This window comes from Antedon mediterranea, chromosome 11 (genome assembly GCF_964355755.1).
Source record: "Antedon mediterranea chromosome 11, ecAntMedi1.1, whole genome shotgun sequence".
Lineage (NCBI taxonomy): Eukaryota > Metazoa > Echinodermata > Crinoidea > Comatulida > Antedonidae > Antedon > Antedon mediterranea.
This window is the reverse complement of record NC_092680.1, coordinates 21,728,726-21,743,283: the sequence shown is the minus strand read 5'-3', so window position 1 is coordinate 21,743,283 and position 14,558 is coordinate 21,728,726. Positions and strand designations below refer to the sequence as shown.

General features: G+C 33.0%; 3 protein-coding genes across 6 annotated transcripts; 1 reads left to right on the top strand and 2 right to left on the bottom strand.

Moving 5' to 3' along the window:
- Positions 1–64: 64 nt before the first annotated feature.
- LOC140063119 (regulator of chromosome condensation-like) lies at positions 65–5,061 on the bottom strand. Its single transcript, XM_072109561.1, has 8 exons — positions 4,977–5,061; positions 4,434–4,549; positions 4,068–4,267; positions 3,432–3,614; positions 2,554–2,770; positions 1,902–2,171; positions 1,486–1,644; positions 65–1,363 (listed from the first exon to the last, which is right to left on the bottom strand). The coding sequence occupies exons 2-8, from the start codon at positions 4,513–4,515 to the stop codon at positions 1,197–1,199; spliced, it is 1,278 nt and encodes a 425-aa protein (XP_071965662.1). The 5' UTR covers positions 4,516–4,549; positions 4,977–5,061; the 3' UTR covers positions 65–1,196.
- LOC140063121 (probable thiopurine S-methyltransferase) lies at positions 845–8,243 on the top strand. 3 transcript variants are annotated; one of them, XM_072109566.1, is made up of 9 exons: positions 845–911; positions 5,691–5,802; positions 6,226–6,318; positions 6,748–6,880; positions 7,008–7,060; positions 7,362–7,436; positions 7,517–7,605; positions 7,787–7,828; positions 8,105–8,243. In XM_072109566.1, the coding sequence occupies exons 2-9, from the start codon at positions 5,702–5,704 to the stop codon at positions 8,227–8,229; spliced, it is 711 nt and encodes a 236-aa protein (XP_071965667.1). In that variant the 5' UTR covers positions 845–911; positions 5,691–5,701; the 3' UTR covers positions 8,230–8,243. The 3 variants fall into 3 exon arrangements, with proteins under 3 accessions (XP_071965667.1, XP_071965666.1, XP_071965665.1); XM_072109565.1 differs by lacking the exon at positions 845–911 and adding an exon at positions 5,162–5,198; XM_072109564.1 differs by lacking the exon at positions 845–911 and adding an exon at positions 5,165–5,278.
- LOC140063118 (IQ motif and ankyrin repeat domain-containing protein 1-like) lies at positions 8,122–14,323 on the bottom strand. 2 transcript variants are annotated; one of them, XM_072109560.1, is made up of 14 exons: positions 14,146–14,323; positions 13,754–13,842; positions 13,311–13,475; positions 12,979–13,143; positions 12,308–12,528; positions 11,954–12,050; positions 11,404–11,543; positions 11,109–11,253; positions 10,585–10,699; positions 10,371–10,470; positions 9,925–10,059; positions 9,439–9,567; positions 8,723–9,327; positions 8,122–8,221 (listed from the first exon to the last, which is right to left on the bottom strand). In XM_072109560.1, exons 1-13 carry the CDS (start codon positions 14,261–14,263, stop codon positions 9,168–9,170), a joined length of 1,779 nt encoding a protein of 592 aa, XP_071965661.1. In that variant the 5' UTR covers positions 14,264–14,323; the 3' UTR covers positions 8,122–8,221; positions 8,723–9,167. The 2 variants fall into 2 exon arrangements, with proteins under 2 accessions (XP_071965661.1, XP_071965660.1); XM_072109559.1 differs by having other exon boundaries at positions 8,130–8,243.
- Positions 14,324–14,558: the final 235 nt, after the last annotated feature.

Here is a 14,558-nt window from a genome sequence, read left to right as displayed (position 1 = left end):
GCCAAAAATGCCTTTGAAATCGGCTGGTATAATCTTTAGTGAAATGCGAAAGATAAAAATAGAGTTGAGAGACGGGCAAATTAATTTATTGAAATACAGTATTTATTGAAAAAGGTAGTCATTTACAAAAAATAATAATAATAAGATACATTACAATAAAAAAAAACATATTTGGAAAATTAAATGTCAGTAAAACAAACAACTTTCGATTCTGGTTGGTTAAAAAATATTTCTAATTAATCTACACTTGAATGAATCAACGTTTATATTTATAAAAATAAGAAATGCTCATTTTTGGTAGACATTTCATGTTGACATTTAGTTTAATTCTGCTTCACATAAAACAATTAATGCTCTATCTATTAGGTTCATAAATGAGTGGAAAGTGAGATACCTCAATTTACCCATCATTCAATCTCTCATCATTACATTCACACCAACCATCTCATTCGATTCATATCAAATTTGAAATATGCATTCCTCTGTCTCATGCTAAACATGCATTAAATACAACAGCATTTAAAAGTTTTGAAAATTTACACGAGTCCTTTTTTTTACAATTCCTATTCATTCATACAGCCTTTTTTGTTTCTATTTCCTTATGTTTTAAAAACAGGTTTACAACAACATAATAAGTATAACATTTCACAGATGTAAAATAGCTATACAACAACATAATAAGTATAACATTTCACAGATGTAAAATAGCTATACAACAACATAATAAGTATAACATTTCACAGATGTAAAATAGCTATAAATTGAAGTCGTAATTCCAAATCATTTCATAGATTGTGAATTATGTCAAATGAAAGTTAATGTTAGCATTTATACAAGGGTAAATCCATGGACTACTGTACTCATTGGCAATGGAGTTCTACCATTAAGACTACTACTAGGTTTCATGTCAGGTATCATTTTGCATAGAAGATCATAAATATATATAATATATTAAGCTCTGTCTTACACTATCAAACTTGTTTGACAAAAAGTGTGATGTGCCCAAATATGGTAGTGATATGACATCATCAAGTCCATATATGGGCTTATCACATTTTTTTGTAACATAAAGTTTGATAGTGTAGACAGAGCTTTACATTGTATTATTCTTTATGGGTATTATTGACCACTTCGCCTTCAGGGTAAGTTATTTTGAAGGTCAGTTGTGTTCTTATTTGTCAATTGCGATGTGTAGTTCACTTGTCCTTTGCTAGTATAACAGTATGTTGTCCTCCCGCTGATACCATAATAGCTTTACGATTTTCGAGTTGTTTGGATTTAATAAGTACAGGCGTTAGTTCATCATCTTCTTCTCCCGTTCCAAGTTGTAAACTGCTCCCCATTCCCCATGAGTAAACCTCGCCTGCAAAAAATGCATCATTTATTGTCACCTCAATATTCTAAAGTAGTACTGTAGTAGCACGATACAATTCTAATTTTCTAAGTTTCTTAATTTGAGAGGAAAAGCTAAAATATTGTCCATACCTTCTTTAGTTGATGCTATGCTCATGCTAGCTCCACAGTCAACACTTGTCACGTTGCTCTTTTTTATTTTTTCCAACATTCGTGGAACGTGTGACTCTTCAACGTTTCCTCCAAGTCCCAGTCGTCCATAATCAATCCTACCTAGAGAATAAACTTTACCTAAAAGGACAAAATAAACAAATATTATTACATTTTTAAAAAGAATTTGTTATCAGTAGTTTATTTTTGACACATTTAATTTGTCATTGATGCTAACAAGTATTTGATAAAAAGTGTATTTTGAGAAAATTATGATTAAAAGGAAACTGTATATCAAAAGAGTTTCAAGAATCTATGATTTTTTTGTTTGCCCGCATGTTGTTATCTTAGCTGTCATCACTGCTATAAAAACGAACTATTATTTTACTATTACTAACCTTTAGTATCAAGAAGTACAGTGTGATGCTGGCCACCACAAATCCATTCAACTTCAATATTGGAGAAACCTTTCACCTTCTGAGGTACAAACCACGTCCTAGTGTCTTTGATTCCAAGATGGTGATAATTATTTAATCCCCATCCATAAACGTCGCCCTCGTTAGTGCTTGCGAAGGTACAGTACGAAGAACACCACACATTACTGAATACCGGTGGTCCAGACCCTCGTATTGGCTTGAAACGAATTTGTGTTGGACTCAAAACTAAACCTAGTGGAATAAAAAAGAAAATGACGTGTCATTTTGTATAAATGATATTTACTCTAAATGTAAATTCTCCTAATACAAGAATTCAAATCCCGAACTCTGAGGAAATTAATTTGGTTGTGGTAGAACAGAGATTCATGAAAACATTTTACAACTTTGGTTGCTTTTTCACACACTAAGCAACGCAATAAATGATTTGACTGACCAATCACAAGTGATAGATTATTTGAACTGACCAATCACAAGTGATAGATTATTTGAACTGTCGTTTATTAACCTACTTGTCCTTGCATCCCATGCTCAAGAGAAGCATGATGAATTTTATGCCATTTAAAGCCAGCTGCAATGTAGCAAAAGAGACATAGTTCTAATAGCAGATACTTACCAAGACCCTTACGACCGCCTCTCAATGAAAAACATTCTGCAACTCGTCCTAACTGGCCTTGGTCAGCGCAGCCCATACTGAATATCATGCCTTTATCGGTCAGTAAGCATAGATGGTCATTTCCAGATGCTATCTGAACTATTTTATGATCTAATGGTAAATGAAAGGGCTCCCTCACTACACCCTTTAACGTTAATCCAATGACACCCATTCCATCCTGCAAAAAAATAACAAGGGTTAAAAATTGGGTATAATGATTTTTACATCAATTAATTAAATTATTGTAGATTGTATGTTATGCGATAAATATTATTTAAAAATGACTATTTTGATGATTTGTTGAAAATTTGTATTGATGCGCTAGCATTGCACTGCTTTATGTTGTCATATAAAATCACTGCTTTATGTTGTCATATAATTTTGTTAGTAATCCAACATTTCTTCTAGATTTTTCATTATTTGAGAAGAATATCATTAAGTTACAATTTGAGAAAACAAGTTATATTGATCATTAATTATTTAATTGTTAGTTGCTGCATTGTTAGTATTGTATAGTAGTTATATAACTTAGTTCAAACTAAAGCTATCTTATCCATTACAAACAAAAGCTATCTTATCCATTACAAACTAAAGCTATCTTATCCATTACAAACTAAAGCTATCTTATCCATTACAAATGTGTTAATTTTGCAGCACAATAACATTTAACTTCACACAAAGAACATGTGACAAAACACAATAGAAAGATAATGACATTTATGACTTTCTAGGGTGGGGTAATCTTTAGGGTGTGGGTCAAATTTGTTGGGCAGGAATGTAGAATGTAACTATTTACAGTCATGATTTTAGCAATCATTGGAAAAAAATAGATGCCTTACCCTAAATGAACCCCAAATGTAGACTATACCATCATCTGTGAGAGCAGCTGTGTGTGAATCACCAGCACTTATTTGTACAACCCTTACATTCAAATTCTCAACTTCTCGTACTTCAAACTCTGACCCTTCCACCGTCGTATCCCGACCAAGAGCACCATCGTCATTGCAACCAAATGTAAAAACCTAAAATTATTCAAATTAAATGCATAATTAAAAGAGTATCGTTATGAGCTGAGGAAACTAAAGAGTGCATTGAGAAAACAAGTGGTTAAAATCAGCTGGTTGGAAATACTGTGTTTTAAAGCAGTGTATGTATATAAACCATTAATTTTTCTGGCTGTTTTACTTTATCGTTTAGATTTAGCTTTTCGCTTTTTTTGTATCTCTGTTGAGATCCAGCCACTGATACCCACAGCATTGTCATTTTTTCAGTGCTTATTTTATTTTGTATCTCTATTGAGATCCAGCGACTGATACCTAGAGCATTGTCATTTTTTAAGTAATTTGCCTTTGGATTTATAAACCATTAATAATATATTTTTTCACCTAATACAATGTTTCTAAGCGTTTTAAACAAAAAAATAATCCATAAAATATCGTAAGATGAGCAACAATAAATCAAAAGCATGGACTTACCTTTCCACTTGATGTGAGACAAACTGTATGCATGCCACCAGCAACCACCTGTACTATATTACCCTGGGCTTCTGCTGGAAACACCACTAAACCTGGCTTCTTCTTTTCATTTATGTCTTCACCTAGGCCTAACTGACCAACATCTCCTTGCCCAATGGTTAAAACCACACCTGGTTCAACTCTATGTGATGGATGGCTCACTAATAAATAAAATGTTCATTAATTCAATCAATAAATATTTCTAGTCATTAAAACCACTGATCTCTATAAAACTACAATTCAAATCAACACATAAAACTTAGACAGTAATAAAAAAAAAATAATAAAGACATTATTTGAAAAAAAAATATATGGCTTTTAAAATACCTTTATTAGTTTTAGTTTGCTTGGGTTTAACAACTTCTTCCTTGGTAATCTTTTCTGTATTCTTTCTTTTCTTGGCTGGCATTTTGTTGTATTTATTATAATTATTTTATTTTTTACTAAAAAAAATTAAGTAGCATTACAATAATTTTATCAACAAGTTTATAACAATAAAATCATAACCATATGTATAGCCTAGTAGGCCTAATGTATGTAACATTGGCTGCCTAGCTAGCGGATGTCACCTGTCTGGTATGTGGGTCAGCCGCTATACGTACAGCAACATACACTATTCGCGAGTCTATGCGCCTAGCCTAAAAAAGGTAGTAAGTAGGCCTGGCTAGCTCTACCTCCTAGCTAGGCCTAGGCTAGGCCCTAGTAGTAGTAGGCCAGGCTATTTTAGGTAGGAGGACTAGCTAGCTAGTCTAGGCCTAGCCTAGCTAGCCTAGGTTCCGGTCGGAGTTATTTTATGTTTATTATACCTAAAACGTTTGATCAACTGAATATTTTTATATAAAATCTCGTTAAATTAAAAAAATAATTTACCTTTTAACAAACCTTTTCTTTGCTTATAAAAATTGGACTACAAAACTTCGAACGAACATTCAAAATGATGCACGTTTGCTACAAACATCCGGCACGCGGTGGTTAAAACTACCGAAGCGTGACGACTCCTCGCGCTCGATTCAATTTTGTTGAAAAAACGCCCTCAATGTTACTGCCATTGTTTACTTTTTGGTCCCTGGGAAATTTAGAATTATTGTTGTTGTGAGTTCCAGCTTTTTTTTTTTTAGATTTTCTGCAATAAAACTCACCATAGCATTCTAGGCCTACTCATAGGAAAATAGGTTTGTATTTATAAATATATTGACAAGACACTCTGCCTGGGCTGGAAGTGGCTGAATACATCAAATAAAAGCAGACTGCAAGGCTAGGGCTAGGCGCTAGCCTAGTTAGTCTCCTATCCTATCTAGTCCTAAACTAGCCCCTCCCTAGATATTAAGTGTCTTTATCCTATAGCTAGCTAGGCTAGCATTAATAGTAGGCCTACTAGTATAGTAAAGTAAGTAACTGCCTCAGGCATCCCTGTCTCCTCTGTACTACACTAGGTACAGTACTTAAGTTTAGGCAGTGCAATCAATGATCTTTCATCTTTTTTTCACTTTACATTTACTATAAATTAAAGAGCAATAGAATTTTTGTAACTTTTTATTCATTAGAAAGAAATTACTTAAAAAGTAATTCTTCCTTTTTTTTCAGAATAAAATAAGATGGCAACTGCTGAGGATGAGGAGTATGTAATGACAACAGAAGACTGGACAAATTCATGGAATTCTGGACATGATAGTACATTTATATCTGAACCTCATCCGTATGAAACTTAAAAATTTATTAAGAGAACAGAAATGCCTGCAGGGTTTACCCAAATTATTTAAAGATATTTATAACAGCCAACCTCTCACTAAAAACACTTCCTACTGACTTGTGACTGCTCTTGCCTTTTTAAAACTTTTTGATGTGTTTTTTGCCTGTTTCTTTTATTTTTTATCTTTTCAAAAGAATTTTATATTTTTGATGTTGTCTTAATTCTTACACATTTTTATGCAATATTTTTTATTTGTTCTTTACATGCAATTTGGCCATTAGGCTACGAGATGTAACATTGGTCAGTATTTTTTGGAAATAAAGAGAATATGTATACTGTATATACACTCAACAATCTTGTTTAATTGACCTTAATTTCCTTGCTTTTATATTGTAAAATAACAATACTCTTCATATAATTTGTTGGCAGAGCACTGGTTGCAAACATTGATACTTTGACAGCAGAAAAATCTAACTGCAAAATATTTGTACCTCTTTGTGGAACCTCGGTGGATATGAAATGGTAAGATGATGTGACAGGTTTTTAAAAATTTATATATTCCATGTATTTTATTGAAATATAAATTATAAGCAATGTAACAAACATTCTCCTAAAACTTTTACATTTTTTAAGAGTTATGTACTCTGTTTTTTTTTTGACTGATTTTAGTTTACTTAATGTAACATTAGTTGTCCTTAGTCTTACTTAATGTAACATTAGTTGTCCTTAGTCTTACTTAATGTAACATTAGTTGTCCTTAGTCTTACTTAATGTAACATTAGTTGTCCTTAGTCTTACTTAATGTAACATTAGTTGTCCTTAGTCTTACTTAATGTAACATTAGTTGTCCTTAGTTTTTAAGGACAGGGTCCTTGTATAGGTACCACTGTTCAATCATTAAAAAAAATACAAAAATAAATGAATGATAGTTTGCAACGAACTCCACCATAGGTTAGCTGATAGAGGACACAAAGTGACAGGCTTGGAATGCTCAGAAGTGGCTATAAAGAAATTCTTCAAAACAAACAATATTGAGTTTATTCAAGAACCAGTTAAGAACATTGAAAATGCACAAATATATAAGGTAAAGAACACCTTTTTTGGCCTAAGAAATAAACAATTCCAACAGAGTTATGACCCAGGAATAAAGCATCCTTTTATCACCAAGCAAGAATCTTTTGAGTGTTTTATCAAATCATATTTATTTCTAGGCTACTGATGGGAGTATTGAGATATACCAGTGTGACTTGTACACATTCAATGTGTAAGTATTATATACAGTGCTTTAGTATAATCAGTACAACATAACATATACCAGTGTGACTTGTACACATTCAATGTGTAAGTATGATGTACAGTGCTTTAGTATAATCAGTATAACATAACATCATAAAAAGAAAAGGAAAACAAATATTTAAAATACAAAATGAGTCACATTAATCACTCAAAAATCATTTGTATTGGCATCAAATATTAGCTGTCGATTCAGCATTCATAAACGAGTACAACTTCACCCTGTTTAAAATACAGTACTTAAAATTAGTAGATGGTTGGTTTACTTGCAGGGATGTTGTAGGAAAGTTTGACTGCATTTGGGACAGTGGGTCTCTAGAGGCCATTAACCACAAGGACAGATCAAGGTAATATACACATAGCAATCATTATTATTCATAATTATTGTCTTCAGTTTATATGTGATTTTTATCTTCTTTATTTATAGCTATACTAAGATTATGACGTCAATAATGGCCAACGAATGCAAATATTTTATTCACTCTTTCTCATATGACAAAAGTAAAGTAGAATTTGGTAAGTAATCAGCATTTTAATATTGTCTTATTCTTCCTAAAGTCTTTCATTAGTTTTTGATTAACAAAGACCTAATTACAAAGTAAGCTCCGTCTTTAGATTTGAAATATAAATACTGCAGTAGTGACATCACAGTAATCTATGCGTTAAATTTATTCATATTTATTTGATGTTGTTTAAGGGCCTTACATGTTCAGTACAGAAGATCTTCGAATAATCTTTGGTGAGTTTGGAATGCAATTGTGTTAGGCAGCCACCTTCAATGTTGTCTACCCCGCCCACTACATGCTATTGTAAGAACTTTCACCCAGCCTAATTGTCTTCAATCCCTTCGCACCACCCACTCAAATGTCATTGTTCTCACCCACCCTCAACTTTTTAACACAACCCACCCATGTTATTAGCTACACCCATGTTAATGTATATACATTTTCCTTTTCAAATTAGTTTCATTTAGTTATTTAATGTGTTATCTTAATAATATATTTTATTTTTGTAGGTGACCAGTACAAAGTAGAGTTGGTATCTCGATATATGATGCCAGACAACTTCTTGAAGGCTTATGATTTTTCCCAAGATTCAAATTGTTATGGCATCCTCCACCTTGTCACACAGACTAGGTAAAAAAAAACAGGAACCTACTATATATTATTATTATTATCATTATATTAATGTATATTGACTCCATATATTGAATAATAATTGAATTTATAAATGTAGTGAACAGATATTTAATTTTGAAATAACATTTTTTACGGTTTTCACTTAGTTATTATACAATAGACATATTTTAATTTGATATTTCATGTAAAATTATCGCTAATTTTAATGTTACTCTAGACTGATAATAAAAATTATATATTTTGAAGGTGTTTGTGTTTTTTTTCCACTCACAATCAACTCTCGGATGTGGCTTATACATCACTTATAGACAAATAATTAAAATACTTTGGCTAAGGACAATAGCTTAATATTTGTAAAAAGAATTTGTGCATACATTGCGTGTCGTAACTGTGTTTGAGATGAAGTTTTGTAAAAAATGAAAGTGCCCAATGTTGGCGCTAACATAACAGCATTATTAGAGACTCGTAGTAAATATTTGTTATGACTAACGTACCATGAATGTTGACGATTCCACTTGAACATGACAACACCAATGAAGAAATATAAACACTGTGTACTCTAATAAACAGGAGTAATATCACATATTAAATGGACGGATTAATTTATACACACATTTTTCAAATATTATGTAGAGTACTTCAGTATCAGTATAACATTATCAAAAGAAAATTACATTGTTTAACTTTAAAAATAGTTAAAAATACAAAAGTCACATTCATCACACACATTCTATGGACGTGCCGACTTGGCACGCCCCCTTGAATCCGCCCTGCCCCTGTGTACTGTACTTGTAGGCTAGTACAGTTGACTTAAAACCGGAAACTCACAAAACATTTGCTGTCTCAAAACACAGGAAAGTTTGGTTTTGAGTTTTTTGAAAGTATTTGTTATAGCGGTAATATTTTGAAATGACTACTCGCCGCTGCTCAGTTATTTTGTCAGCCAATCACAATTCTTATAGGATACATCTTTTGCATGGATTCATCTGATGGGTCCATTTTCACCACAACAACAAACTTGAAACGTTTCACTCTTGATTCAAGAAACTGGTCTGAATTATATTCTTTGCCATCAGAATCTTTGATAAGCTTTGTATACCTTAAATAAAAAATATGGGAAAGAATCAATCATTTAAATCGTGTATGATACCACCAAACTTTTGAGTTAAAATCAAAATCAGGACCTAAGTATGCTGCACTAGATACTAACTTTTCTGGTTTCATTATCTCCTTTGTGATAACATCTTCTAAAAGTCCTTTACTAACTTCGTCAAATCGCCTAGCACACGCTTCAAACATGTCAACTTCTTGCATATCAATTACAAATGGCTTGCCATACCTGCAACAACAAATCAAATTAACAATTATTTTTCTCAAATCAACTTTAATGTTTACACAATCATTTTTGTTTGTGAAATAAAAAATATGGTGAATAATTTATGAAAGAATCAAAAACCCCAAAAAACCGAAAATCAATTGTAGTATTGGGATGTGTTGGGAAAGCCATACTACTATAATTATCTTATACTGTATATACAGAGGTAACAGTAAAACGCACCCCCTCCTTTCTAGCAATTTATTCTTAATAGCCACCTTTCATGCACATGCTCAGAAACATTATTGCCATATGCAGAATGACTGTTACACTCAATAGCTGCATAGTCATGTGGTGTAGACGTTGATAGTAAACACACACCTGAGGGCGCCAAGTAATGCCATTCTTATCATCTCTGGTTGCATTCTAGATGGGTTTAAAGCATGTAGGTAGTTTGTATCTTGGTAACGAAGAAATGTACTAGTTCGATCTGAGCTATCAATTAATATAGGCCATCTAAAAATAAATAAAACATAATACTTTTAAACAATGCATTTTATCGCATTTTATATTTTAACTCCAAATTGTGTTTGTGCAATAATGTGTGTGTATACTATATTTTAATTTTTTTTTTCCTTTATATATATCTGTTTTTTATTGTACTAATATTTGCCAATCTTTATTTATTATTGAATTTTTTTAAATGATAATGGACAAATAAAGCTTTTTGGTATTCAGTATACTGAAATCATGTTACACACAATTTAATATGATTTTATGTGGCTAAGGTGGATAAGGTTTAAAAGGTTTATGTGATGACAACCTACCTGCCATCAGCTTCCATCTTGCCTCCTACATCTCTCATTAACACATCATCTAGTTCTTTGATGTTAACTTTTACTCCGGGAAGTTCAACTCCTTCTAGATCTGGTAAAGAAAGAGCAGAAATTGAGAACGGTTTAAAGTCAACCCAAAAAACAAGAAAGCTGGAGTCTTATAATTAACATTTTATCTTATTTTTGTCTTCATTATTGTACATACCTTGTCCTTGTCGTTTTTGCTCTCTTTTCTTTAATTTCAATTGTGATAATTTGTCTCTAGTTTCTTCTGCGGCTATCTTGCACATTTCAAGTTCATGCTCCGCATCATGCACGACCTAGACATTCAACAATGTTTCTTTATAAATAACAACATTTGTCTGGCTCTTTCCCATTAGGACACAACACGAGGAGGTAAGCGCAATGTAAGTAACTTGACCAATCATAAGCGATGGATTTATTTATTTATTTTTTTAACATTTTTAATACTTCCACTGGATAACAATATCAACGTTGTCCCACAAAGGGGACAATGTTGTTTTTTTTTCAAAAGGTCAAAAGGGACCATGGATATCAACTGGCCTGTGGGTTCAACTAGAAGGGTAAACCCTAAATAAATATATGTTTATCAAATAACATGTTATGTTTCATCTGTGCATTTGTAAAAGTTAAATTTTACATTGTGTTATTTTATTTTAGATTGTTGAGTTTGTACTTAGATGTGCATGTCACATGTGATTTTAGTACCTGTATAGTTATCTCAGTTTTGTGACCTGATAGGGCACATTTGTCATGTTCTGTTATACGTTTCTCAAGTTCTTCATATGCTTTCTTTAGTAACCTTTGTTTGATGTTGTTATCATTCTCAGCAGCTTCTATTTGCTTCTCAAGTCTGAAAAGTAAAAATGAAAAAAAAAATTAGGTACAGTTGGCGTTACTTATTCTGGAAGTATTTATTTATTCCATTCAGTATAAAATAAAAAGGGAGCACAGAGGAGAGACAAGAGCTGTCAAACTATAGCAAGGAGGGCGTCATACTTACTTTTGCATTTCTGCCTCTCTTTTTTTCTTTTCCTTCTCTCTTCGTTCCTCATTTACTTTCTCAATCTTTTCAAGAAGTCGTTCAGTTTGTGTGATATCCCACCCTTGGAGCAGCTTCACTACAGCATCCACTGATGCAATCTACAATATGAATTTGGCAAGTTAAACAAAGTAATAGTTTATAATCAGCAAGTAATAGGAACTAATCTTCTTCTGCTCCATCATTCAACACCAAATAATAAAAATATACAACAATATAGACAGTTTTTCACTACACTAATATAATAAAATACATTATGGAACTCAAAAACAAACCTCTAATACAATACAATATGAAAATCAGCGGCGTAATGGCTATGAGGACTCATTTGCTAAACCCAGGGGCCCAGAGGAAAAAAACAGGCATTAAAATATGTAAAAAAATGCTAAAAACCTCCAGTGTTAGGAGGGCCACTTTGGTTCCTTAAACGAGGGGCCTCAGACTTTTGCGTTACGCCACTGACGAACACGTTATTTGAGATACTTAATTAAACAAAAATAAAGTAAGTAACCTGTTCAGGAGTAGCACCGTCACTAGCATAGAGACGAGGATCAGCACCACATTCTAGGAGCACCTGACACACTTCAAGGTGGCCTCCAAATGCACACCTACAAAAACAAATTACTACATTTCAAATAAACAGATATAGATACTGTTGTTTAGCAACGCCGTAGGGAGAGGTTAAAAACAAATGAGGCAAAAATGTTTTAATATAATTATCATATAAAATATGACGAGCTGTGCTGGGGGATTGGGGTGGGTGGTGAAAATTTTGTAAGAGGCAAGCCGACTGCTTCATGCTGGCTACGGCCCTGATCAGTGCAAAGTTTAAGTTGACTCTATTGTGAAGAATCTTACTATTCACCTGTACAATGGTGTCCTTTTAAACTGGCCTTGAGAATTAACATTTGCACCTTTCTCAATTAGGTATCGTATTGTGTCAGCATTCCCCCCACCTGCAGCCTCAGACAATGCAGTGTTCCCATTCGCATCCTCACAATTGATGATGTTGAGGAGATCACGTGATCTCACTGCTTGCCCAATCACATCGCTGCCAATGTTACTTTTCTTATGTTCATCTTCTACCTATCAAAACAATTTGAACATTAAATTTGTCCTGGTTGACTTGTTTTGTAAAGCTCTGTCTACACTATCAAACTAGTTTGACAAAAAAAAGTGTGATGTGCCCAACTTGGTAGTGATATGCCCAAATATGGTAGTGATATGACATCATATCCATATACTGTATCATCACATTTTTTTAACTTACAGTTTTATAGTGTAGAGAGAGCTTTAAGATTACTGTTGTAGGACATTAGTAGATGCCACCTAGTCTTGATTGACTGATGACAAATTAGCTTATAAAAAGAAAAAACATCTAACAATACATGAGAGAGGGCACCACAAAAATAAACTAAATCACAGCTGAGTGGGACCTTTAAATATAATACACTTCACAATGAAAATGTTTAAGTTTGAAGATTTAAAAAAAGACATCTTACACACAGACAAGAACATAACCTCATTATAACAAACCTCTTGTACAATGATTTGAAGTTCATCTGTGTCTCCATCAAATGCTGCCTCCAAAAAACGTTTTCTTCTTTTTAATTCAGCTTTCTTTTTCCTCCTTATTTCTTCCTCCTTTTCTCTTTCAAGTTCTGCTCGTTCTTGCTCTTTCTTAACCATGGCAACAAATGCCTGTAATATTTATATATAATTAAAAAGAATTTTTTAGACAACATCAATTATTTTCATACTAATGCATCTATTATCAACCATTTTCCATTAAATGTTTCACACCTTTTGAACTGAGAAACACTTTTAGCATCAAATTCAAAAGATTGAATTAAATTGAATGACATTACCTCCTTTTCTAGCCTTTCCATTAACTCCTCATAATCTACCTTCTCCTTCTTCATCTTTACAAGCCTTTTCTTTGCTAGAAATCTTCTTATCCATTTTTGAATGACAACTGCTGCCAAATCTTGCTTTGTTGGTCCTTTCTTTGGCGCTGGTTGTTTGGGAGCTGTCTTTCCATATTATAATTAATCATAAAATGTTTTTTTTTATTTATCTTTTTATACACTCCACATTACATATAAACAAATTGGAAAAATAAAAATCACTTTACAATATAGGACTAAAAAAGACATTAGTTCTAGGTTTATCTGTAGATTAAAATATACAGTGATATACTTTAAAACCTTATCAATTTATTCAAACAAGTTTTACATTTTATTTAAAATTTGATAAAAATTAATAAAATAAATAAAAACACCATGCAGCATTTTGAAAGGTAGTAATTTACCTTATTTGTATTTTTTGTACCAGCCTTATTTTTACCTTCAACTGATTTGCCTTTAATATTACTGACGGCAGTTTTCTTTGAAATTGAAGCTGAAAAAAAAGAATAAACTTTTCTGCAATGTTCCTTTTGTAAATTGTTGTGGGACTATATAAATTAATTCAGTTAATACTTATGACACATGTGATTACTCATCCCAGGCCTACAGTAAGTATAGGCCTAGAAGGACTATCAACCAAACCTACTACTAGGCCTGGCTATGTGGGGGAGAGGTCGGTCCTTAATCTCTCTCTCCCCCTGCTGCTGCATGCGCTGCTGCAGCAGCAGTAGAGCCGCGCCTACTAGGCCTAGTCTAGGCTACTATATACTACTTTGGCTAGGCTAGGTAGGCCTACCTTTTGGTTGATTTACACTTGCCACGGGACTTTTTGAGTTTGCTATGCTCTTATTATTTGTTTGATTAGTTTTTGTTTGACGAGATACAGGTTTAGTTATAGGCTTTTTTAGAGGCATTTTGCAGAATTTGCTTCACTTTTCACGGACGAGAACACACAAAACTAGCACCTTACGCCATTTTGTGACGCTTTTTGGTTGCTATACGTGCCTCCGGATCTATTAGTCAGGTTCAATATCCAACAACGGTTCTGCTGTGAATGGGTCCGACTGGACTATTCCATTGCGTTCATGGGGTATTGTTGAATCTCAGTGATATAATGATAACACTTTAATATTTAGCGGGATATATCGCGCGCGTTGTGGTTGTTATTTGCGTTGTGCTTACGTGACTAATTACATCACGTCCTAAAGT